A 27,117-nucleotide genomic window follows, 5' to 3' on the forward strand; every position below is an offset into this window, starting at 1 on the left:
AAAGATAGAGTATTGCTGCTCAGTCTAACATGACCCCTGACATTTCAAATGACTGATACTCAAGAGACTCAGGAAAACGTTTCCATAAGCACTTATAATGCCAGAAGATGTTTAAGTTTAAAAAGAGAGCAAATGGAGTGGCAAGGGCTTGCATGTCAATATTTATTTTGCATGCTATTTAGTTCAGATATTCATGGTGAATAAAGATGGATTTTACTGTAAATATTTAATATTTACAATCTATCAGGTGGTGTAAAAAACAGATTCTCTTTGCACTCTTCTGCAGGTTTTTTATTTTGGTGTATTCAGCTGCTTTAGTTCAATGATTATTTCATTTAAAATCAAAGAAGCCAACAGTAGAATGGAAAAAACAAACCACTGTGGTAAAGGTGTGGAAAGATAAGACAGTGTGAGAATTTCAACCTGCATGGCTAGCGGGAGGTACATCTGATTGCTCCATGGCTAGGAGGGCTTCCTGAGAGCTTGCCCCTCGTGTTTCATGATTGTGTTAAGTATTTTTCTGAAGTGCTGTGTTTGTTTAGAATCGACACCCAGTTACCGTGAACTGCAACTTGACACCAACCATGTAAGGATACCATTCACCATTTCCCAGGGGAAAAAAATAAGAATTTGAATCTTCCCAAGAAGGATAAAACTCCACGCGACCCTCCCCGCAAGTGTAGTACAACAGATCTGTAGCTGCAAATCAACACATTTAAATGCTTATCCAGTTGAATGAGTCGATTATTTTGAAACAGTATATTAATGCAACATAAAAATGTTCACTCCAGTTTCTCTGCTTGTCAAGTGGAGTGCACAGATCAAAGGAGACCGATTAGGATCCTTGCTTGTCAGTGTGTTCTCACTCAGCTAATCAGACACTTCTGTATCCTTTTTTTTTAAGCTATATTTCCATACTCACTAATTTTTATGTAACTTTCTGAAGATAGAAACCATTAGGAATCCAAAATTCCTCAGCCTTTTAAAAAAACCCTCAAAAACATCGGAAAGAGAGTTAGATTATAAATAATTTCAAACAAATATTTACATTTAATGCGGTTTCCAATACCATTACTAAATGTTCACCATCCCATCTGCAGTGCTCAGTTTTGCTTTCTGATTAGTTCTGCTGCTTCTCTTCCTGGGCTGGGAATGCTGAGATGGGCCTAACTTTGCAGTTTTACAAGACGACTTTAGGCACTCCCTGAAGCTGTATGAAAACTTGGGACCACCAACAGCACATCCTGGGGACCGAGTTAGCGATGGCAGCCAACCTGCTCGCTGGAGAGAGGCGAGGTATTTTGTTAGTGGTTATCCTTGAAAACAGGCAGATATTGTCAGTGTTGTGAAGATTACATTTAATTTCTAGTGTTTAAAATCTTCTGTAACATTTTCTAAATAGCTAAAACATGATTTTGCTTGAAAAAGCCATCTGACCTTTCTCTCTTCTACTTGCGTGCCAGGACGGATGGCGTCACTAACCCCCCTAACCTGGGATGATCTTTCCTGTGTTTGCACTGGTGATGTTATCAGAGCCTGTGGAAGAGATGTGGAACCCTAACTTGGCGTCATAAAAGGTAATAACATTTTCCTTGTATTTTTTAAAAAAATTTTTTCCTTGCATTATTAAGGCTACACATGTTTTTTTCCAGAAAATGGGGGAGCGGGGTTGCGTGTGTAAACAGTGCACTCGTAAGTTGTGTAGTGAGAGTAAGTAATGCGTGGTGTCCAACTCCTGAACGTAATAGAAAAAGGATGTGCATTTAACTGCCCCAAAGCAGAAATGTGGTTACAGTTCAACATCTGATACTGGAAAGTATGTCTGAACTTCGTGAAACAATAGGTTCGTATTAAAACACACATTACTGTTGCCCACAATATGAAGCTCAAACACATTTTTGATTAATCCTTTGTAACTACTTCAGTCTAGAACTGAGGGAAATTTGGAACCCATTTCTGCTCCTCTGTTAAGTCACAGTAAAATTCACTGGGTATCTTAAATGCAGGATTTGATTCAGCATAGCCGGTAATAAACACCGGGTGTTCCTTACCCTGCAGGGTATTCCAAATCAGTTATGGTAATTCCTCCCAAATTTTATTTCCTTGTAAAAATTGTTCCACCAACACTTGTTCCCAATGAAGAGAGATTTTCACGCTGGCTTCAGTGGCTGAGAGCAGGTGTGGAAGATACAAAACCCCAAACTTTCATTTGCTTGTGTAAAAGTCACATAGTGGAATATTTTGGGCTCTGTTCTGTGCTATGTGTATATAAGCTATTAACAACTGCCCCTCTGTATGAGCCATCTGTGAAAAAGCCCAACCATTAATGTTATAATGCTAAACGGGCTGCTTTAAGGCCATCAAAGCTGAGAGTGGCCCAGGGCTATTATTACTGTTTGATATCAAAAGCACCTTCCAAATTCATGCTTTATTTTTAAGGTTAATGTATTTCATTTGCTGTTTTCATGTGTTCTTTTCTCTCTTTGCCCTTGAACGGGAGAGTTGCTACAGGATTTAATTACATGTAGCAATCCCTCCTCCAGCAGTATATGAAGAGTATTTATTAACTGAATGGATGAAATGGGCAGGGCAGACAAGCAGCATGCAGGTTTTAGCACGACCAGAGTGCTCAGAACACTAGAGAGGATGAACTAAGCACCTGTCGTAATCTCTGATTTTGTAAGTTCTGTATATAGTCATTATCGGTGATTTAGGACACAGTCCCTCGGCGTGCCAAGTACTCCCCCTCACTTCTGCATGAGCTGGGCTTTAGTACCGTATATGATTAAGCTAACAGTGACTAGCTGCCTCTTTTAGCTCCTTCATAAAAATATTTAAATGGAGGAAGATTCTTTACGTAAAAGACGTATCTACAGAGATATAAATAAAAATGTCCGTGCCCTGAACAATTGACCAGATTTAGTCCTAACGGAGGTGAGAACATGGACGGTTCCGCCTGATGATATTATTAACCACAAAGCTACAAAGCTCCAGGTTAAGATTTTCTAGCTGTGTAATACTTGCCTGCAGTAGGCACAAATTCCACAATTTCCTGGTAGAGCCCAGTCTCACATCCCTGGCAACCACTGACTCGATCTTCCTCCGAAGTCGGTGGCTGAGGAAATTCACGGTTCTGTTCTCACTCCTGCTGCTGCCGGGACGCTTCCTGAGCCTGTCCCGGAGCAGTCCCCAGAGCCAGGACCAGCTCGCTCAGGAGTGTCCTCCCAAACCTGGCACCGCCCTGCACATCGCGGGTGCAGGAGTATAAACCATAGAACCAACCCCTGCTTCCCCCCAAGGAGAGGAAGGTGCCACAGTGACCGGGTGTTGGTTGTGTCCCTCAGAGCACCGCAGGCAGGCGGTGACGGTGACAAGCCCTGTCTCAGCACTCTGAATAGACCCCAAAAGTGTCTGCACAGGTATTTCGGCTTTTATACCCCCCTGGCACCGCTGCCACTCCCAGCAGGAAGAGGATCTGCCTACGCAGAGGACCAGATCCAGTAGCATTAGGAATTAATTGCTTATTTGATTTGAATTTCAGCAGCTCTGTAATGCAACAGTCTTTAAACAAAAAGTAAAAAAAAAAAGCCGTCAGGGGTAATTCTTGAAACCACTGCCCACCGACAGAGCAAGCGGCTCAAGGTCGGGGCAGAAGCAGGCGTCGCTTGGGCAGCGCCGGCCCGGCCCGGCAGCGTGGCGGCCACGCGTGATCTGTCCCGCGGCCTGTGCCCCGGGAGCGGCCGGGTCGCTGCCCCTGTCCCGGGGGCCGGTGTGTCCTTCCTGCGGGCGAGGGTCCCGGTGCCAGGCCCGGCAGCGGGGCCTGACCCACACAGGGGGCCGGGCCCCGCTGCGTGCGGCTCCTGCAGCCCCCACCGTGCAGTTTTCCCCGAAATGGAGCAGTTTGGGGCCAGGAAGGCGTGGGGGTGCGGGGGGCGAGGCCCGCTGCTCGCCGCGGGGTGAGGGGGGCGCGGGGGGGGTCGGGGCCCGCAGCGGCGCCTCCTCCGCGCCGGCAGCCAGTGGGCGCGGCGGGCCGGCCGCTCAGGCCACGGGCATCTCCTCATTGGCCACGCCCCGAGCGCCGTACCTCATTGGTCACGCCCCTCGCTGTGTTCTCCCGGGCAGCCAATAGGAGCCCGGCGTAGGGCCGGGCCCGGGAAGGGCGGGGTTAGAGGTGCCTGACCTGAGGTAACCCCTCGCATCACACCACCGCGGCGGCGGCGGCGGGGCCGTCGCGGGGGGCGGGGCCGGCTCGGGGGCGGGGCCCCGCCGTGAATGGAGAGGGGGGGGGCCCCGCGCCGCGCCCCCGCTCGCTCCGCTGCCCAGCGCCAGGCCGGGGGCCCGCCGCGCCTCCGCCGCGCCCGGCACCCTGAGGTGAGCGGGGCCCGGGGGCCCGCGCGGTGAAGGACCGGAGGGGCGCGTGTGGGCCGGGGCCGCGAGCCCCCGGTGCCGGCGGGCGGCGCTGCGCGGGGCTGCGGGGCTGGGCGGGGCCGGGCCCGGGGGAGCGCGGGCCGCGCCGCCGGCTTTGTCAGCAGCGGGCGGGCGGGCGCGGTGCTCGGGGGCTGCTGGCGCGCCGCGGCCGCGTGCGGTAGGGCGGGAAGAGGGTTTCCAGCCGCGGGGATCCGGCGGGGCCGCTCCTGCCGCCCGGAAGAGCCGCCCGGTTTCCTCCCGGTGCCCGCGGTCCGGGCCAGCCCTTGCCGCGGCGGGAGGGCCGCCGGAGATCCGCCGGGCGGCGAGTCCTGCGGTTCCCGTGTCAGGTCACTCGCGTGGCCTCCTCGGTTCCCCCCCCGCCCCTCGCGCACCTCCCGCCTGCCCCCGGTGGTCGCGGTGGTGCCGCTCCAGTGCGGAACAACGAGTTGGTTGTGGCTTTGCCTCGTGCGAGTGAGTTAATTCATCAGAAAAAAAAAAAAAAAAACCAGGCAGCAAATCGAGCGTGTTGAAGCCGCCAAATCAGCGCAGGTCTAGAGCATGAGGCGCTTGCTTTGCCAGCTCGGGCATCCCTCTTTTATTGCCATCCTTCTTCCGCCGCTGGTGGGGTTTTAGGATCTTGAGGGAAGAGTTTGGGGCCTGGTTTTTCGGAGGGGCTGAAAGGAGCCCTGGGAATGGCTTCTGCAAGATGCTGCGGGGTGCTTAGAAATAATAAAGCTGTAAAAGCAGATTTGCGGAACAGGTTATTTATTCTCGCCTCTCCTCTCGTGGTGTCTCTGAAATCTTGTAAGAAAGTTTTACAGTGAAATATACCACGTTAAAAAAGAAAAAATCCAAAGTTGATTCCATTTTAGCAGGCTGTCAATGGTCGACAAACCATTTAAGTTATACCCAATTTTCTCAAAGACAGTGGCATTTAGACACAGTCTTGAGTGTTTTAGCAAACTAGGATAGCTGTAAGTATCAGCTTTTTTTTTGTCTTTATGTTCTTTTTGGAAGTGACACAGACGTATTTTACCCGAGGAGACCTAGGAGGGGTATATTCCACTTGTATATTTATATTTATTTATATTTATTTATATTTATATTTAATATATTTATATTTATTTATATTTATATTTCCACTTGTATATTATTTGTATATTTATTTTTATATTTTGTGTCTAATGTTGATACAGTAAGTCTGAAAACGAAGTAACTAGAACTTCTAACCTCTGGACGTACACTTTTTGGACATTAGAAGCAAAAGAACTGTGTGGAATATCTAATACTTGCTGAGAATATTTTAGGATAGGAAGTGAAGCAATGCCCAATTATTAACCAGCTCGGGCGGAGCGGAGTTGGACTCGTGGCCCACCGGTTGTGTAGATACAGGCTGGCGAAGTTTTGAGGCTGAGCGAGTCTTGGAAAGCAGCGGCGGTGGCCAGCCTGATGGGCTGTGGGCAAGGACCTCTGCGGGTGGATGGTTTGATGCTTGGTGGCCTGTGTTGGTGCAAAGATCATCTCTTTGCCCTTTCCTGATCTGGGAACTCACTTCCAGTTCTGGTGTAGGTGAGCATGTTGCTGTTTGGTTTTTTTTTTTGTCTTCACTAAAAGCAATTAAGTAGTCAACTTGTTACACAGATACCAGCTATTTTTACTTTGTTTTAACCTTTTTCGTTCCTTTGTTTTCTGTTACCTGTCTTCATTCAGTTAGGGTAGCGCAAGTATGGCCATTTCATTGTTTTAAAATTATGTGTGTTGGTTAGCAATACCACAGATCCCTGGGCTTTAAACAGGAGACCTGTAAATAAAACTAGTTTTGTTAATTTTATTTTTATATGGCTTTTCAATATTGTAGAGGTGCTATTCTGATTCTTTGAAAGAACCTACAACTCATTTTCACTGAAATAATAATGTTCTTTTCAGTAGTGTAATTGTCTTTGGAATGCGGTAGTTTGGAAAAACTAGAAACTTAATTTCCAACTGACATTATGCAAGAATGATCTTGAAGATAGGAATCATCTTGAAGTGAAACTGTTATAAAAACTTATAAATTCTAATAGTTCTACGTGTGCATTTCACTGTCAAGCCAACAATTTTACTAATGATAGTAGTAGAGCTGTGGTGATTTGGGTTGTTTCACCTCAGGCAAAACCAGGTATGTTACTTTTTGAATTTGGATTGCAGCGTTCTCATCTCTTGTAGCGTGAACACCATTTGGGTCTTAAAATACCTTGATATCTGCAGAGCTGGAGAGTCATGGAAGTGCTGTGTCTCTTCAGAACTCCAATGAGAGCTGCTTTTCTTCAGGAGGGGGGAGGACAGCGTGGCCCAGGTTCTGTAAAGGTTCAGCTGTGATGAAACATATTGACGTGACTGAGCAGGCTCAGAGAGCACAATGTTACCTGTTTTAAAGTCTTTGCAGGATCTAATTCTCAGTCTGTGTCCTTCTGTAATTTACAGGTTTTTTGAAGCAAAAAGCTCGCGCTCTGTAAAATTTAGCTTCTTTGACAGGCTATTGACACTTGAAAAAATAACTGTAGGGCTGTATATAGCTGAGGAGCCATGCAATTTTGGCTTTTATGGTCTGATTCAATGTTATTAAAACAAACGGTGTATGGTTAGTGGTACACGAACGTTGTCTTGGTGGTCAGCTGAATTCAAGATGCTTGTTAGAAACTGGCAGTTACGTTTCAGACAGCAAATACAACATGCAGAGGTTTGGGGAGACTCGTGCGTTCTATTTGCAGCAAAAGGCTTCCTTGAGATCTCGCAGAAAATCTACATTTTTCTTGGCCCCAGACAATGCTAAAATTAATTCAGATACCAATAACAAATTTCAGCAAGCTGAGAACAAGCCGAGCTTATGTCTAATTCAGCGCAATGTTGAGTTACAGCTGATTGCAAAACATCAGCGGAACGCATGACTTTGGGACTGGACTACACGGGGTTGGAAGTGGACTGGTGAATAGATTTGAATGGGGCTTCATGGAGAACTGACTGCTTTGGAACAGCGTTGTACAAACAAGATGTTTGCGTAAAGTTGTTTGAGTGTGGCATTGGGGATCAGGAGCCTTGGCATTAATTTGATGTTTTCTCATGCGGTATTTGTGTGAAACGCTTTGCTGCCTGTTCCTCTGTTTCCTTCTCTGCTTAGGGAAAAAAAAAAAAAAAAGCCTTGAAACTTGCTTATTAATGTGTAAGTTTTTGAAATTAGAAAAAGTTTTTCTTCTTTGAGAAAGGGTTGAAGTTAGTTTGGCTGTATCCCAGATTCTTCAGCACCGATGATTGTGCCAACAGTAAATCTGTCTGGATGAAATTCTCTAGGAGTGATCTGATGCCAGGATAAATATACACGTAAATATTGTCTTCATGTTTGTATGTGCGAACAAAATTTGATTAAACTTTACACTGTCTGAGCTATGAGTCCTGCCTAAGCACCTCAGTTAAAGAAATCTTCCTGTGTGGCTTCTTCGTTTCTGTGCGTCACAGATAGGTATGCAGACATTACAGACAGGTTTCCTCTTCTCCATCTCTACCCTCAAAAAAGGCAGATTGATCCACCCTCTTAATGCCCGTGCCGGACAGATATTTGTAAAATAAAGTGGTTAAGTACACCTCTCTGCAAAATGAACTGCCTGTGGCCCCAGTGAAACTGGAGTTTGTGGGAGTAATGATGTCAACACATTGATCTAAATAATTCAGTCAAGCACATTCATGGTAAAAGAGCATAAGCCAGTTGGATCAGTTTTTAATTCTCAGTTACTGATGAAAAGAAAGAGCATGGTGTTTAAGGATTGCACTATCTATAAATTCCTTGTCTGTGCTCTAATTAAAACTACAGTCATGTCCTATTTGTGTTATAACATGGTCTAGTTTTGCTTGTGTACCGGATGAAAGCTGTCATGTTCATATCAAACCAATTATGCTGCATCCCTGTACTTGGCATAACATGGCTATAATTAGCAGGACTGATGAGGTTTTCGCACCGGTTTAGGATGTCAGTGTGGTGTGAGAGTTAAGGGTATCGTACCAGTCCTTTCTGCATAGTGACGTAGCTGCTGGGAGAGTGGAGCCCTGAGTAAATGTCCCCTCCTCTTGTCCTTGTCTGTATTGCTGTATCACAGTTTGTTTTACAGGCAAATTATTGGTTTTTTTAATGTAAAAATATGGTATATCAGCTGGGTCTTCTAGCCACCAGTTTTTCCCAAGATTTCTAATCGTCACTGAGATTTACTCCAGACTGTAAAATTCAGCCAGCAGATTCAGTAGTTGACAGAGAAAAAAAAAAAAAAAAAAAGTTTGACATAAGTAGCACTGGCACAAAGCGTAGTTTCTTTTAGGAACAGAACTGAAGTGTGTGTGGGACGATGGGGTGTGTGCTAAGACGTTGCTTGGTGGTTGCCAGAAGGATGAACGAGCGGGAGGTGCCGCGGCGTGACTCGGACATCGCGGGTTCAGTCCCCGCTCCGCTCTGTGACCCGGAGCAAGTGATCTAGTCTGCTCTGTGCCTGGGATTTTTCATGACAGTCTTTGTGTTCAGTGATTCCTGTAGTTGGGAAAAAAACCGCGGAGTATTAGTCATAATATTTACATGTTAATTCTTTTCTTTTCCAGTTCGTTTTGGAAGTGGATAACTGCTCAGATTGCAAGAATAACAAGAGGTTAGTGCACTCCTCATTTTACAACGCTATGATTTCCAGCTGTGTGTAGTTATCATCTAAGAGCATCAAAGTCAGGCAGAGCAGGGCGTATCAAATGATTATTCCCCATCCCACCTGTCTTTGTGCTGTGAGGTGCTCCTTTGTTTTCTCCATCTGTCGTGCTCTTTCTCAGTTGTAATTATTATTATTTTTTTAATTTTGAAGAAAATGCATTCATCCCCTTTTTGGAACAACATTGAATTTTTGATACTCAGAGTTCCCCATATTAAGAGATTAGTCTCTTTCTATGTAATGATTTTTTAAATGGAAAATGGAGACCTGGACTTATGTATTTTCTTCTTAACAATTGTAAATCATGCTGCTAAGTTTCGGTGTATTACCGTCAAGTAGATACTATCCCCTCATTGACATGGATGATCTGGGAACAAGAGGTTAAAGTCAGGGTAAAGTTACAGAAGATGGGTGAGCCAGTCTGGCAGTTCACTGCTGCCAGATACCGGGGGTCTGGCACCTGGCAAGGGCTGGGGAAAGGCTGGTTTTGACCTATTGAATCCATCGTTTGACTAGCAGTAAATAATGCTGTGTGCAGTACCTAGCACAATGAGTCCCAGCACTCAGATGCTGTTGAAATACAAATTTTTAATTCCAGAATTACAGAAGGGCTGAGATTGGAAGAGCCTCTGGAGATCATCTAGTCCAACCCCCTGTGTAAACAGGGTCAGCTAGAGCAGGTTGCCCAGGACCATGCCGTCAGACTTTAAATGTCACCAATAACTAACCAAAGAGTAGTAGTAAAATAAAAATTTTTTATTTTTAGTCATGCATTTGTGTGTGATTTTTTTTTTTTTTTCTTTTAAGTACCTGCTGCAGTTTTGTCTAAACAATCAGGTTCTGCAGCAGATCAGAATGACCAGCTGCTTTGATTTTACAGTCCTTGTGCAAACAGAAGAGTCAATGATTACAGCAGAAGTATTCTTGATCCTGGACTCCTGTCTGGGTTCAGCTATGGTGTTGTAACATTGCATCTCCTATCAGAAGTGAGTCTTGCTGTGTCCTCTTTGTTCTGCAATAACAGGTATTAACTTCAGGTTTTGTTTTTTTACTTTCTTTTGCCCCTTACAGTGCTGAGAGCCCAATTTGTAGGAGCCATGGAAGAGTCTTCTCAACCCACTAAACCCCTGGAGATGAACCCTCACTCTCGCTTTATTATTGGCTCTGTGTCAGAGGATAACTCAGAAGATGAGACAAGCTCCTTGGTGAAACTTGATCTGCTAGAGGAGAAAGAGAGGTCTTTGTCACCTGTGTCTGTTTGCTCGGATTCCCTCTCAGATCTGGGACTTCCTAACGCTCAAGATGGCCTGGCAAGCCATATGAGGTACGGATAAAATAGTACTCAGATTCAGTCTTCAGTCTTTTTATCCCACCCATTCCAAAGATAATCCAAAGATTCAACTTTATATCTGGTTTTGGCCTCAAACGTTTTTGTTGTGCCAAAACATCATCTGGCATTCTGTTTCTGGATGATCTCTTGTGTGTTTATCTGTACCCAAACCTTCTGTTTTCCATTGGTGTTAATGAAATATCTATCTATGTCTAAATTCCTTAAGCACTTTTCAGACATCTCAGCTGTTGAATGTTATGGTGGGCTTGCTTATACTGCCTGTCTCGTCCCCCCTTTTGGAAAATTGGAATGTGTTGACTGAGGTCTTTAAAGTTTTGACTTGTGTATGTGTTTTAGACAGGCCGTGTTGTTGAGAACAAGGACATTAATTTGTTTATTTTGTCTTTGTATGGGATTTGCTGCTTTATATGTAGCCAAAGAATTGGCAGTACTCCTGGATAAGATCAATCCCTCCATATTGCTTGGAACGTTTTTTGGTTTGGATAGAGAAAATTTTGTGGATGGTTAAAGAAGCGATTGGTATCCTGCAAAGTGGTGATAAGCCAGGGTTTGATATGGTAGTTACTGCTTGCAGCTCGGGGAGATGTTGGCCTCATGGCTGGGAGAAGAGCTGTCTCACTCCTCCTCCTAATTCTTTGTGGCTCAAATGAACTATGAAGTTGGGATTTTGAGATCATGGTGTTAATATTTGCTTGTCAAAATTCCCCTTTATTTTTACGGAGTTGCTGATTTACATACCACCAGTGGGATGTACCCGCTGGGGTTTTCTTTGCTGATTTTGAAGAAATGGTTGGTTACAAAAAGGCTTCTGGCTCTTACTGACCAGTAGTAGATATTTATACAACCAGCTAATCCTCTCAGCTTGTTCTTCTGTTTTGCTGGTTTATTTGCTTGGGCAGATTAAGGAATTTTAATCTGTCCTTTTATTGGTGGTTCCCTTCCCACTTTAGGGAGACGGTCTCTGAAAACAAATAGTAGCAGGCTCTGGGTTGGGGCAGAAAGGGGATAGTAGTCCAGACCTTACAGAGTGTTACGGTCATGCCGATGGATCTGTTTAGCCAGCTGGCACTAATATAACAGATATAAAATCTTAAAGCAAATTTTAAGGGGATTACCTTTCCAAAGACTGCCAGTTATAAAATTTGGCAGCACAAAAGGTAATTTTGAAGCAGGAAAAGATCTAGCCCTGTAACTATATGTATTTTAAGAACAGAAGAAACTGGATGAACACATAACCATTAGTGTGGAAATAGACAATAGGAGAGCAAGAAAATCAAGCAACTTCTAGGACAGTGACTGGCATCAGAGAGCTGTAATGCAATAGGTGCACAACCTTGAGCACCTCTGTTGTAACTTGCTTACTTTGGCACGTTCTTTTGAGGGTTCTTGACTTTTAGTTAAATTGGAGAGAAATGCCAATTCAAATAAAAAAAGTTACAGCATTAATAGGCTGTTTTTCTAAGATAAAGTAAGATGAATTGAAATAGTTTTCCAGGATGGTAGTCTCTTTCGTCCAGAGATTTCCAAATAATGTTTACAGATGGAGAAACTGAGACAAAGACAAGTTCAACAACTTGCCCGGAGTCACTCTGTGACAGTGAATTAATGGAACATGGGTATTCTTGCTTCCAGCTTCCTTTTGGTAATCACAAAGGTACGACACTTTGTAAAGTGACAAAGATAAATTCACAGGGAGTTCTGTACAGTCTGACTAGTGGGTCAAACAAGGTGCAGGTCTGTGGGAGTTTAGCTCTCTGAAGAAGTTGCCAAAGCTCTTTCCTTTTGTTGGTTAGTTTCACACAGGAAATTTTGGTCAGTTAACGACAGAGTTAGCTTGTGTTTGAGGTGAGGGGCTTTGCTGCTGAGAAGTCCTCAGGGAAACAATTATGGCTGAAATCCAGAATTTAGGCTGCTGGAAGGGGGTTCGTGGGTGTACCTGTAGTAACAGGCATTGCTGCTTCTCTTTTGTTCTTAAACCCCCGTAAGAAGCGACATCACGTTGCCAGTTCACGAGGAGTCATGGTTCAGCAGACTGTTGGGCATGTGTTCAGCACCTGAGATTTGCAGGTCTCCTGCCTGGGCTGGAAAACGTTGCTGAGAGCCTTATCGTCTGGCGGGGTTGTGATGTCTAATCGATGAATCCTGACCCAGCTAGGGGAGCCTGTGTGCCAACCCGTGTCTCTTCAGTTGAGCATGCAGAGCGTGTGTGCGCTGTGGCGTTCCATCTATCACCTTATTGATCTTGTCAAGTGTTTATGCTGTTGCTAAAGACAGTCTCGCTGGGACAGGTTGTACAATATAGGCGGCCGTTCCACTGGAGATCTATGAGGACCTTTGATTGTGCCAGTTGGCTGCTACTATATAGGATTGATAAAGCCACACTCTGATAATGAACTTTAAATTGGTGTGTGGAACACCAACGCTTAACAGAAATTGTGTGTTGGAAGAGTAACCATGCAGGCTAAAATGTTCTGATTCTTTTCTTGCTTGTAGTTGTGCTTTGTTTAAAGATTATCAGTAATAAAAATCATGTAAATGCCCTCCTCACTCTGTTAGTTACAGCATCTAACATTAAAAACAAGTGCCGCTGAAGAAAATACTCTTTGTGTACAGTTTACATCAACAAAATTTACTTTTTGTTGTGCTTTGCACCTTAAGATAATCAAACCAAGCATACTGTTTTTTCTTAATCTTTCTGCTTCCAGGCATCCTTGTGTTGTCTTTGAGTTCAGAAATTTCCCTCAGCACTTCCCACCAAAGGCAGTAGTCCTGTTGGGATACAGTTTTTGTTGTAGTGTAGTGAGTGTTAGACAGGCACAATGCTCCTTTCTGAAGTTTTAGTGGTAGATTAAGTAACTTCTCTCTAAATGCCACTTGGAAAGTACTTTGGGTTTGCTCGTTTTGGTTAATAAATTCTTCTTGACTATTGCTAAATTTAATTCCTAGCTTCAAAAATGGTATCTTATATCAAATTCTTACTTAAAATAAGACTAAATCCTGCGTGTCTTCTGATACTTACACATCAGGGCTCTGGTTCCATAAGCAATGAGATGGGTGTGCAGAGTCACCTGACAATCCTTGATTCAACTGAAAGTCAGATTTTTGGAGGTAGCTCAGCTGTTACCTTTGATAGTCAACCTGCAGAGATTTTAGACCTTAGCACCTAAAAATATTTGGACTTCTCAGTCAGTAGTCTCAATAAATTACTGAGGTGCTTAAGAAGAACTAATCATCTATTAAAGTAATTTTGGAAGAGTTCCTCAATTTGACTCTGGACGGTGGGGTGTTGAGTATGCCCAGCCCGGCACTGGGTCAGGGTGCCTGCTTAGAAACCAGTCCCGGAGTGATTGCACAAAGTACCAAAAGCAATAAAGGATCCTTTTGAGCTTGTTCCGAATTCATAAAAATTCCTTTCCATCCTGCCTGTTTGTGGTTAGGGGATTACACAATAGAGCATCGATCTTGTGCAATTACAAGCGTCGCTGTGATTTTATGCACAAACGCGTGTGTAGAGGTACAAGTATGCATTAGTGTCTGCAAGGTGGATGCTTTCACTGCCACATCCCAGACTGGTCCAGCTACATCCAGAAGGATTTCTCCTTTGCTGAACTGACTCCTTCCCGTTCCTGGCTTTCTGCAAAGTCCTGGCTGTGGGGCTGCGCTGGAGCTGAAGGCTCCTCCTCTTCCTCTGCTCTCTGTGCTATCAGTTGCCATGGTGCTGCTGAGGTGGGTTTTGTTTTTGTGTAGGGCGACTTACATGAGTTTGCATCTCAGGGACCAGAAACTGGAACTGCATGCCTCTTGCCGAGACATTTTCCTTTCCACACGATGAATTGCCGTTGGCTCCGCAGATAGGAGAGAGTGATACTGTTGCATGTTTCTGCAAGTTAATGAAATAAAGCTGTGCATCTTCAAGGAACCCCTGCCAGAACAAAGGATTTCGTTTCCTCTTTGCTACCACTGCTGCCAGGGAGTGATGTTGTGATTTATATTTTGACCTTCATCCACCTGGAGAGAAAAGTTGAATTTCCTCCTGTATTTGCTGAAAAAGAAGCAGCTTGTAAGGTGGTTTGAAGTCTTAGCTGTTTCTGGTTGTGCTGATAACCTGTGGATTTTAACTGTTGTTCACGGAACACTAAAGTGAGTACACTTTAAAGGACTTTTCACTGGCATACCTCTCAAAAGTAGCATTCTTATTTTGCTGTAACATGTTTTACTCCCTTTGACATCAGTTAACATGAGAAACATCTCTATGTTCAGTAATTTGTAGGGAGATTTTGCGAAGATGAGCTGACTGAGATACCACAGCGGTGACAGTCTCCTACTTGCTTACTTACCTGATACTTCTAATTGACAAGATAACAAATTATACTTTGTCTCTATTGGAATACTTTAGGGCCCCCTCCTGTATTTTGCTGAATGCCCTCATTTTTCACCCAGACGGGCTCATGGAGCAAAGGCATCCAAAGACAAGTGCTTCTGCAGAATCCCCTCACAGCCTAGTGCTTGTATCCTCAGTGGCTGCAGGAGAAGCTGGCAATGAATTGGCTTGTGACAAATCTGGGAAAAGAGGAAGCGTCGTTAGAACTGTTTTAGGTAGGGAATGCAAAGAACCTCCAGGCTAGGGAATAACTTGGATCTCTTGACTCCGTATCGTAACTCCGTCTGTAAGACTGGTAGCTGAAATGGCCTGCACCATGCTGTCCATATAGGATTCTCTTATACTAGGCAAAACCTCTTTCAGTGATAAATTTTATGCAAAACTCCTCCACCCGTCCCTTTAATTCTGGTTGTTAGAAAAGATACATTCTCTCCTTCATGTAGGTAAGATCTGTTCAACACTTGGAACTTTGTCAAAGAGCACCAGGAAGGCTCCTTGGCAGAGATTTCCGTTCTGCTCTCAGGTGCAGAACTGTCTGTCACTGTTGTTACTGACTTTTTTCTTGGTGGAGAGTGTTAGGCTGTTGCTCCAGGGACGTGTGGGATTTTGTACTTCACGAGGATGTAAAAATAAAGATCTTTCAGCACTCTGTGGTTTTAGGAACTGGAGTATGGATATTAATTTGATGTAAATTTGGATATTTATTTGGATTGACATTTGGATTTACTGGGTATTTTTAAGGGGTGAAAATTTGTGTTCTGAAAGATAAATCTGAAGGAGAAGGAAGGGGCTTGGAGCATGCAGGAGGCTACAGGCTTGCTGAGCACCATACGTGTAAAGTTGAGTGCAGAAAACCTTGGGAGGAACAGTTAGAGGGAATGGGGTAGGTTAAAGAGTCTCGGGAATGAAGTGGTTTTGATTGTAGTACACAAGAGTGTGTGACCCAGAGGAGCTCAGGGAGCTTTAAACCATCAGGTTCCCTCCCATAATAACAGCTGGGATGTTGCTTTGGAACTTGGACAGAACACCAGTGATTTGGTGTGTGCATCCTCTGAGTATGGTCGAGTCTAAAATGCATATGGCATGGCAGGTAAAAAGCCAGATACGTGGTTTAGGAAAGGAAAATATCTGACAAACAAGTGTCTCACCACTGAAAATCTGCATCCGTTGCAGCTGTTGGTGCTTGGTTAGTTGAGAGGAATCCTAGCAGCTTGCGCCTGTTTGGGCTTTGTAGTTTTGGAACCAAATTTGCTGCTTTAGGCTAAAGACCTGCCCTGATGGCTGTTCAAAGTCTGCGTTCGCATGAAAGTGAAGTTATTTAGCCAGGGAGTAGTGAGAGGGCTGATCTTGGGTTTTTTGTGCTGCATCCTTTATTTAATTTCCTGAAATCCTTAGGCTTAATCCTTTGTCAGAGCTGAGTTGAGGTTTTTTTGATTTGTATGTTGAAGCACTGATTTCCAGCACTGTCTGCATTCAGGCCAACTGCTCTATCCCTTTAAAATCACAGGCAAAAACTGTCTCTGAGTAAGTCCAGATTGCTGCCTCCAGTGCCCATTAACCAAGACACAGTGAACCATTTACTCCCGCTGCAGAATTCTGCAGTGCTTGCTGGACTACATATATGCTTGCTCTTTCTCTCTGCCTTTTTGTGAAATAGGTGGCAAGGACAGATCTAAAACCAGAGCAGATCTTACGGGTGCTTCAGCTGGCTCGAGTCTTACCACCCAGTTCAGATACACGTTCACATCAGCGCTTGCATATTTATAAAACATAAAGCCCAAATTGGTGATGAGAGCTGCCCTCTCCCCACACCCTTTACAGGTCTAATCCGGAGTGAGAGGGGGGAAAAAAAAAAAATCCTTTCTTGGGGGGTGTGTGTGTGTGCGTGTGTGTGTGTGTATGTGCTGCAGTCTCCTCAAGGCTGCCTTTCAAACAAGCCAGCTAATGCATCACTGCCTTTGGAATAAACCGCTACGTCACTGGTAGCACTTGGCATGTTGCAGTGCTGGGATCAATGCAGGCTCCTAGCTGCGATGTGCGTCAGGTATGTGCCGGTGATGAATGCTTTTTTTTTCTCGGAGGCTAGAACAGAAGAGAACCACGCAGGCTTTCCTTTTGTCTGACAGCAGGCCTGGGCTCTGAAGAGGGGGATGGTTTTCATGTGGTATTTGCCATTTGGGTTCTGAGTAGTGTTATGTTTAGGGTTTGTAGAGTGTGTGTGTGTTTGGTGGTAAGTATTGTATCAGTGACACGTCCTTGCGTGGCGTATTTTTGTAGGGATGTTGCTGGGAGCGGTGTCCATTGATTTCACAGCAGTGAATTCGGCTGGTAGAAGGCACAATGAATGTTTTTAGCCAATGCTGAAGCTGCTCCTCTAACATCAAGCTGTGTGTACATGTAGGATTTGTTTCCTTGCAGCTACAGTGCTCAGAAACTGTTTGGATTGGGGGCTGTGGGTGGGGTTTTTCGGAGGACAAGCAAATATTTGGGAAACAGTTTTCACAAAATCTGAAAAATAAAATTTCAGTTATACTGTGCATAAATTTTAATCTTGAATCGGGTTCAAAAACGGGGAAATCTAATGGAATCGTAGATCGTGGGAGTGTTTTATTTTGAAAATGATGGAATACACCATTTTCTACATGAAATACACATCCAGTAGAGTCACTGAATGTCTGTTGGGTTTTGCTGGTCTTACGTAGTGGTGACCAGAAGAGAAAGCGACACAGAGTTTATCAAGCAGAGTCTGTAGGCTCACGATTCTCTGCCCTTACGATGTCTTGTTTGGAACTGGAGAAGTGGAGGGTGTGTGGCAGCCTGCCTGCAGAGGTGCAGGGAGGTAGGAGCCTGTTGAGGTGGGGTGAGCAGATCTCCATGGCCGGAGTCGTTCCTGCTGGGGTGTGGGAGGCAGAGACCCCAGGTTCGCTCTGGTGGGCTGGGAGTGGGGATCTGTACCACACCTGGGTAATGGTGCAGCCTCTCCAGACGGAGCCAGTGCTGGAAATATTTCAAGACGAGCTGCTTTTTCTTACATACTTCTGTTTTAAAATGAATTATCTGGGAAAATTCTGGTGTACTTCATAGTTGGGTAGTTTGAGTAGCTCTTCAAAGAGGAAACAAAGGCTGACAGGTGAGAGAGGCAATTGGTTATTAGGTAGATATATAATGTTGGGGTTTTTTGTGTGGTTAAACTCTGTTCTTTCCCTGGGATCTCTTGTCTATGCTGTCCTGTGAAGAGATTTCTTTCCTCTGTGCTTGCCGCCTTCACTGCCGCAGAGTGTCGCTGTCCCCTTTCCCCTTCTGCTGACAAGGCTCAAAGAAATTGGATCCTCACAGAATTGTTTGCCTGCATTTTATCAGACACGTGGCACTTGCTGTTGGTCGCTGCTCGTATCGCCTGTGCTGTTCTTAGTTCCCTGTCTCCTCCAGTGACCTCACCTTGCCCTTCAGGGCTCGGGGTTACATACTGTCACCACGTTAATGTGACACTTTTCCTCTGGGTACTTGTTCCATTTTTTCCGTGATCCTCCTCCTGGGTGATTGTGTGGCTTTTGCTTAGGCTTTTGGAGTGTGTGTGCAGCAAATAAAAGCTGTGCTACCTGGATATGGCCCCACACCAGGACAGACCCAAATGTCGTGAAATTTAAAAATGTAATCCAGTTGCTGCATCTAGTTCCAGTCCAGGTTTCATCATGACTGTATTGCTGCAGTCGTTGCCCTTGCTTATCCTCTCCCTACCCCAAATTTGCAGTTTCTGGTTTTGCATGTGCTTGGTACTGAGTAAACACGCTGCCTTTCTCCAGCGATGTGAGTGGACCCTGAAGTACTGTAGCACTTTGCTTGTGAGGATATTTATTCTCGCAGCATTTGGAGCGATCTCATTCCCATTTCATAGGGGGAGAAACAGAAGCACAGAAAATTTAAGTGACCTGTCCAGGGTCTCCCAGGTTCGCGGCTGGTGTCCGGCACGAGCTGTTGTCTCATGCCTGGATCAGCACCGTGCTCCGTGTGTGGGGACAAACTGTGCCTCTGACTTGCTTCTCTGCGGCCTCGGAAGCGCTTTCCTTGTCACCTCCCCACCCCTCCTGAAAATCTGATATTGAATCTCACGTGTTGATAGAATTCTTTGGGCAAATGGACCCCTGTCGTTGCTCCTTCGCTCCCGCCAAGCTGCCTGCTGAGGAGGGGCTGCCCGGCGGGGCGGCTGGCGGAGCGCCGGGGAAGCGTGTGGGGATCCGGAGCTGGGGCTGAGCCCTGCTGCCAACGGCCGCTGTGCATCGTGTGGGCTGCAGCAGGCGTGCTCTGTGCTAAGCCTGATTACGTAACCTGTAGATCATTTTCTCTCTTTCCTGATCAGCTGCTTTCCTCTGAATACAGGAGAGGGAAGCTGCTACCCTCTCTGTGCATGCTGCGTCACAGGAAGATTGACTGAGAGAGAGGGGTGGTGGAAAGGAAGGGACAAAGGTTAAAAGATTGAAGCAATCTGGGAAGTGCCACTGCTTCAAGGAGAACCGCGTGAGTGCAAGAGGCTCTTTGCAGCTTTCTCCTGCTGGGTTTTGAGCTGCAGTATTGAAAAAATAAAAAAATAGCAGCAGCAACACTAGACGAGTCATAAGCAAGCCTGAAATCTGTTAATTCCTTCACTGAGACAGCATGGAGGATTCTGCAGAGCAGAGTCAGGAAATGAGGTATCACATGCTGCAAAGGTAAGAATTACAGATCTGATTGTCTCCTGATGGCAGCAGCTGTCTTGGACTGAGGCAGTTGGGCACATTGTCCTGGAAACGCATACTGATATTTTTGCATGTTAATTTTATTCTCTGAAACCTCACCAGTTACTGTGAGTGATCTGTGCATGCAGTCCGTAAGAAAGATGCTAGAATACATCCTAGGTGGGGAATCAGTGTTAAAAAAGTTTGAGATTCTGTGCAACTTCTAACCTCTGTAAACTCTGAGGGATAGACAGGCGTTCTGAAAGCTGTGACACTTTGCACACTGCAGTTGTGACCTGGTGATTAATAGGCATGACTGGTACTAACTCAGCATTTATTTTGTTTTGTTTAGAGCTCAGTGTTTCTCCTTGCTGTCAACTTCTTCCTCATCTTACCCTAAAAAAAAAAAAAAAAATCTGTTTTGATTATAATGTGCAGCCTGTGGTTATTAGTAAATCAACTTAATGTTCTTGGTATGCTTACTTTCATAAATTAAACTGAACTATACTTGCTGATAAACAACTGTTTATGTATTATTCCACATGATGAACCTCTGGTTCTGTTGACATTTTATCTGTAGCAGTATCTTTATGTGTGTAGTAATTTAAACTTGGCAGGATCGTTCGTATTCATATGTGTTCACAGATTCTGACCCCAAGATTTTTATCTTTTTTCTATTTTTGTTGAGACTGCTTTCAATAAACCTGCCACGAATAAACTTGTCTCACTTTGTTGGACTGTGCTCTTTCCTTGCCATGCCATAGATTCTGACCCTCTTTAAATGCACAAATTTAGCAGAAGTTCAACCTTAACTACACCTTTCCTCTTTTTCTTGCCTGTTGGCTCCTGTCCTTGAATTCCTGGGCTGAGATTATCAGAGAGCAGTTTGAACTCGTGCTCGTGGGGACAAGTTTTAAGTTCAGTGACAGTGTCTTTCTCTGGAAGTGTGGCTGGCTGGAAGAAGGGAAAGTGCACAGGGGAAGAACCTCTGCACACACAACTTGTGCTTATGCCCTTCTCTGGATATCAGCTCGCAGCTCTTTTTTGGGACAAGTTACTGGGCTGGATGTTCTTTGGTCTGACCTAGTGCAGCCATTTATATGTCCTGAAATATGCTGGGAGAAAAGCGTCTGGTTTTTTAGCAGGCTTTAAAATCTCTCTATTGTTGTTCCTCTTACCTTTACTTCTCCCACTGTTGGCTTCAGGGATTGCTTCAAAGTCTCTTTCACTCTGCTTAGAACAGGTTTTCCCTTCCTAGTTAAGCTCAACATTTGCAAGTCTTTATCTTGAAGTTCTCCACCAGCATGGCTGTTTGTCATGGGAATATCTCACCTGTGGGAGAGGACGATCAATGTGTTAACGCAGAGCACAGGGTCTGACTTTCAGGTGCTGTTCTGGAAACCCTCACAAAGTCAGGGTTGCACCACAGTAGGATGTCATGGCCAAAGCAGATGGTGTGTGTGAAGGCGGAGAGGAAGGGAAGGATCCACTCCGTCCTGTGTGTGGTAGATAAACGGGTCTTTATGGTCAGATCTGGGCACTAAGCTTGCCTTTCCTGAAAGATCACCTTTTGTTCTAGTATGGTTCTTGGTTGGTTATACCAGGATTTGGCATATACTGTTTTGAACAGGTTGTGCTAGATGATATGAGTGAAGATCTTTTTGTTAATGTGTGCTGCAAAGCCCAGCGTAGTCTGGGTTAGCACCATGGTTGTTCACAGGAGAGATGGGTAAGAGAAGAATCTGGTTTTAAACCAGATACTAGCTACAGTTTGTTCAGGGCTTCTTTCATCAGCAAATTTTTAGTCAAAATACTGGTGTGTGGTGTTACTGTGCTCCTGATAAGGAGTTAAGGAGTGTCTGTGTTCCAGATGGGTAAATCTTTGTAGGCACAACGTGATTATGAGGGAAGGCGAGGGGGAGTCTGTGTGTCTCCTCTCGGGCCGTCATCGAGCCCCTCTGCCAGCTCATCAAGCCTCACACAGGGCAGTGAACCTCCCAGGTGCAGCTCTCGGGCTACCTGACCTTGGTGGCTGTGTTTATAAAAGGGATGCTGTGCGTGGTTTACCTTGTCCTTGGGTTGGTTTTCCCCTTCCCGCTCTCCCCCAGCAATTCCAGTTGCGTTCTGCCACATCCCATCCCATTTCCCTGTGGAGTTGCTCAATGGCAGCAGCGCTTCCACAGCTGATTAGGCCAGAGGTTCCTGACGGGTTTCCCATGGCCGAGGGGCAGGCAGCAGGGCCCACGTGGCTGCTGGGGACAGATGCTGCCCGTTAACGGCTGCTCCGGTGACACTGACCCCCTTGGTTGCTGTTGGGTCTTTCCAAAGCATTGGGTGGGTTTTAAAATACCTTCCTGATATACATCTCTCCTTCCTACAGAAAGGTTCTGTAATCCTGCTTGGTGGCAGGGGTAAGGACTTCAGTGTGTTCGTGGGAAAGGAACCTGTTAAGGAAGGCAGGCTCAATGAGAAAAAAGGGTGAACTGTGGGGTGACCCAAGAGGTAAAGCTTCGGGGCTTTAAGATAAAAAGCATCTTATTTTCCCCAGTCATGCTGCCCTGTGGGAGATGCACAGTGTGAAGAGCAGGTCTTTGCTTTTCTGTTGAGTTCTATTCCCCTCACAATTTCAGCTTTGTAAATTTTAGCAAATCAAATCCTGTAGTGCTTGCAAAAGCAAAGGGTGATTTACCCACGTGGTAGTTCTGTGGAAGCTGAAGCGTAAGAAAGGGAAGCGACTGTCCCATTCCCACACAGTGACGATGGCAGAGCACAGAGCTCATCTTGTCAGACACAGAACTGCCTTTCACTGGTGGCAGTAGAAGTAATGTGACTCGTCTGTCCTCTAGCTCTCACAACTTTTGGGGAAAATACTAAAGACCCGATGGTGGTAAATTCTTGGAAAATGATTTTAAGTAGCCAGTCACAGAATCTCTCGTTTGCACCTGGGGATTTATTTGCTGTGGTTCCCCAATAGGATTTCCTTACGGAGTCTTATCTTAGTACTTTGTTTTACCAAAGCCAGAAAACATTGTTGTCATTTTCCAGCTTTCCCAGATGAATTGAAAGCAATGTGGAGGAGCATTATTGTTCTGTGGTGGGCAGCAGTATACAGTGAACATATTTTTACCTCTTTATACATTAGCCTAACTAGAATTTCTCCAGATAAGCTGGCTTTTGCAGAGAGATAACTGAAAGGCAGTTGAAAAACAGTCATCCCTGTAAAAGCTGAGGACCAGACCATCGTGGTCTTGGAGGCAAGGAGTGATTCTGCTTGTCTACTTGGGGAACTTGGTCAAAGGGAGCTTTACAAATTATTCACATATCCTCTTCTATTTGTGTACATCTCCACTGCCAAGTTGCTTTTCTCTGTCAAATTTCCTTAGGCCCAGTATGTCTGGTTTACACCTTGTAAAGCAAGGCCGGGACAGGAAGAAAGTTGATGTGCAGCGGGATTTCACTGTGGCTTCTCCAGCAGAATTTGTCACTCGTTTTGGAGGGAATAAAGTTATTGAAAAGGTAAGTTACTGACCTCTTTGTCTTTAGCGTATTTTGTTCCCTTGTCTTGAGCTATGGCTTCTCTCTCTATAGAGCTGTACATTGCAGATATCAAAATATTAATATTCCTGAACATGAAAGTTCTACTTCTGCCTGTAATCATCCTGTTTCCATTTTATTTTATATATGATAAATAAACATCCCATTGTTTTAGCTTAGTGTGGCAGGAAAAAAAATATTTAGTGAGCTAGAGCAGTTCTGCTGATACAAAAGGATTTATAGACAGATAAAACAAAAGCAGGCTGGAAAAACACCGAGAAATGTATTTTTAAATACATAATCATTTAATAGATGAGGTCGCTTCCTTTCAGGTATCAAAAGTTTTAGCTGCTCATTATGTCTGTTCTCATGGGTCCTTCTGCTCTTTAATCCAAACAAAGCATAATGCCTTAAAATCTTTACAGTTGGGCAAGAGCCGATTTCTAAATTGACTGATGGGCCATTAAATGTTCTTACTGAACTGAATGCTGACTGATGAGACTGCACAGCCCCAAAATGGGACAAAGAGTCTGCAGAGAAAAAACCCCTCGTTTTCATTATCGTTTAGTGTTTTGTGCTGTTTGGACTCTGTTTCATCCCTGCTTCTAATACACTCAGGTCCTGATAGCAAATAATGGCATTGCAGCAGTGAAATGCATGCGGTCCATCCGACGCTGGTCCTATGAGATGTTTCGAAATGAGCGGGCGATCAGATTTGTTGTCATGGTGACTCCTGAGGATCTGAAAGCAAATGCAGGTGAGTTGTAAAGACAAGTGAAGGTGCACAACCTACTCCTTGCACAGCCTTGTGGGCACACAAGGATGCGAGGACCTGAATGTATGTCCACTGCATCACCTACCATTCTGTCCAGTAACAGATTTTTCTGGGAGGAGATTAAGCACTTCCAGTCCTGTAGATCTAGGGAGTTTTAGACCAAGTACCATTTATTAGATTTGAAATCTAAATAAGACCTTCTCTGTGTTTGCAGAGTATATTAAAATGGCAGATCACTACGTCCCGGTTCCGGGAGGACCGAACAACAACAACTACGCAAATGTGGAACTCATTCTTGATATTGCTAAGCGGATTCCAGTGCAGGTGAGGAGTGTCAAAGATAGTTTTGAAAACAGGAGGTAACACTAAGCAATCTTCTCTCCTTAAGTAACAAGTTGCATCAGGGGAAAAAGACAAGTCAAAGAAATGGAAATTACAAATCTATACTAGCACCAAAAGGCAATGCATGTTACAGTGCAGTGGATTTCCCAGTGTATCTGCAGGAGATAGAAGGTTCCTTTCACTCTTTCACTTGTCTGCACTTATTTCCTCTTGAACAGCTTGCTGGGGCAGCCTTCTTTGACTTTTATGCAAGATGCAAGACACTAGCCCTTTAAACTAAACATAGCATGCAGTTCAGGAGGCTGCTCTGGCTTAGGAATGTTATGAGGCTGCTTTCAGTGAGGGAAAGAAAGACTTGAAGTATCTGCATCCTTTCTATTTCTGCTCAGCTGCTTGTTTTTCTGAAAGAAAGAGTGAATTGTGTTATTTTCTTCTGTAGGCTGTGTGGGCTGGCTGGGGCCATGCATCTGAGAACCCTAAACTACCAGAACTTCTCCACAAAAATGGAATTGCTTTCATGGGTGAGGATATATCCTTCTGATCTAATGTCTAGTTCTTATTTGAAGAGACAGAAGATCCTGAGTCTAAAGGAGAGCCACGAGGTGTGGTTTACAAGTGCAAGATTGATGATATGTTCTTTACAGTAGTCAGAGCAACGGACGCTGCTCTCTAGCAGTGTAACCGGTTCCCAATCATCGAGGCTCATGAAACGAGATAAGGTTTGGACATGTGCTGGGAAATAGTTCTTTTGTGGGAGAAGCGTCAAGTTCTCCAACATATCTTTGAATATTGTGAGATACAAAATCGGAAAAGGTTCCTGTTAAAGCAGGTTGTTTCCAGAGGTGAATGTCCCTGTCGTCATTTTAAAAGGGTGTTTGTTTGTTTGTTTGTTGTACGTGGACAGCACATGAAGTCTGTGATCTGGTTAGCAGTGTAGTTAACTGAGTGCTGGAGGTGTTTGGGGCAGTAAGCCTCATTTCCTGAACCACGTGGATCTGAATACTGGATAAGGGTTTGGACACGTGCGGTGTTTAAAACTAAAGATGGACTCGTGATAAAAGTCACGGCCTGAGCATAGCCTGAGGGTAGTTGTATCGTGTTCTGACTTCCAGCAGGTCTTTCTATCTGGAGTGTGTTGAGCCATAACCACAGAAGTGCTTAGGACATTTGGAGAGGAGCGGATTAAAAAGCTGTATTTTAATTCCAGTTTAAATCTCTTACCAATCACACGCTACAGTCCCATGCAAACCACATTTCACGTACAACCATGACACTGAATTATTATTCCAGTAGGGTGTGACGTGCACACCTAGTACCAGCTACTGGCACCTGCCATCCCTTTGAGAGCAGGCCCAGCTTGAGGACAGACGGACGGAGGGGTTGTGCCAAGACTTCTTTAACAGGATGGACACTTAACAAACTATTGTGATGTGCCTGTCGTGGCATTGCTGTAGTTTCAGTGGCCTTTTCCTCCTCCTTGGTCAAAAGTACTCTAGTCTGTTTGCTTTTCGTTTTCTGGCCAATACAGCTAATGTTCTCTGTTTTGGTTCAGAAATGTTGATTCATACCAGTTGAGATGTGGCATACAGCAACCCTAAGAGCATTTATTTATTCCGCTTACATGGAACCTAAATTAGACTTCTGGACGTTTCTCTGATGGCTGATATCTCTTGTGTCTCTCTCATGCATTGGTTTTGCTCTTTGCAGGTCCTCCGAGCCAAGCGATGTGGGCCTTAGGAGATAAAATTGCATCTTCAATAGTGGCTCAGACTGCTGGCATCCCAACTCTTCCTTGGAGTGGCAGTGGTAAGAAGGAAATTGCCCTGTGTTTATCAGGATCACATATCTAATTTTTAAGGAGTGTCTGTGCACAAAATGTGTTCCAAGAGGTGTTCCATCTGTTCAGGGTTTCAAATTTGTATTAGGCTTAGACATAGTGGCTGTGATATATATGGATATGTTGGGCAAAATGTACGTGTTGCAGAACGTTCTGTTAGTCCAACAGTGTGGCTGTAATACTTGGTATTCCTGCAGTCTCTACTTTTCTAGTGTATAGTGGGTACTTTTGGAGCACACAGCCAGTGCTCAGCTCCCATGGAAGCACTGTGTAGTTTCAGAGAGTAAATAACTCAGAATTGTATAAGGTGAATGAAGGAGTATATAATTTGTTGGATGAAAAGATCTGCTGCCCAGAAAACAAATTTCTGTTTACATCCTGCATTCTCTCTTTTGTAAATGCTTCCAGACTAGTTCCTTGTGGAACTGTGACTGTGGATAGCTTCACCAGTGTCTGACGTGTGAGTTCTCTCTGAGCCTCGCAGCAAAATGAGCTAACAAGATAATGTTTATATTTCAGGTCTTCGAGTGGACTGGCAGGAAAATGATCTTCAGAAGCGCATCTTGAATGTTCCTCAGGAACTATATGAAAAAGGCTACGTGAAGGACGCAGACGATGGGCTGCGGGTAGGTGCCTGGTGTTTTGGGGTATTTGAGATCTTCCTGCATGCACAGCTGGAAAGAGCTAGAAGTTTAATTTCTTTTTAATGGGAGTACAAACTAGAACTAGACAGAAATGAGCCTTGGAATTTGGAGAGTGATCTCTCACATATCATCTTTGGGCCCAGCCTGCAGAATTAGGTGAGAATTGGGAGAAGGAGACAGAATTATGGGACCAAAGTTGTATTTCATTAAGGGCTCTCTTCTGTTTTTTTGTTGAAGGCAGGTTGAAGGCGGTTTTAATAAAGACCATGACCTCACACTTGATTTCATCTTTTGATAAGTTTCTCTTTGAGGAAGATTTCTAGAATAAGAAATATTCCTGGCACAATACAGGATTGAAAGTTTTCTTTTGTGAAGAGAGGGGGTGGAGTATATGATTTTTTTCCATGTTACCAGATTAA

At 44.6% G+C, this 27,117-nt stretch overlaps 1 protein-coding gene across 1 annotated transcript; it reads left to right on the forward strand.

The window, feature by feature from the left end:
• The first annotated feature begins 4,308 nt into the window (after window positions 1-4,308).
• Window positions 4,309-26,944, forward strand: LOC141968482 (acetyl-CoA carboxylase-like). The gene is made up of 10 exons (XM_074923233.1): window positions 4,309-4,371; window positions 9,025-9,071; window positions 10,194-10,446; window positions 22,950-23,082; window positions 23,719-23,857; window positions 24,090-24,199; window positions 24,657-24,738; window positions 25,925-26,023; window positions 26,574-26,680; window positions 26,936-26,944. The coding sequence occupies exons 3-10, from the start codon at window positions 10,220-10,222 to the stop codon at window positions 26,942-26,944; spliced, it is 906 nt and encodes a 301-aa protein (XP_074779334.1). The 5' UTR covers window positions 4,309-4,371; window positions 9,025-9,071; window positions 10,194-10,219.
• The last annotated feature ends 173 nt before the right edge of the window (window positions 26,945-27,117 follow it).

This window comes from Athene noctua, chromosome 19, assembly GCF_965140245.1.
Source record: "Athene noctua chromosome 19, bAthNoc1.hap1.1, whole genome shotgun sequence".
Classification (NCBI taxonomy): domain Eukaryota; kingdom Metazoa; phylum Chordata; class Aves; order Strigiformes; family Strigidae; genus Athene; species Athene noctua.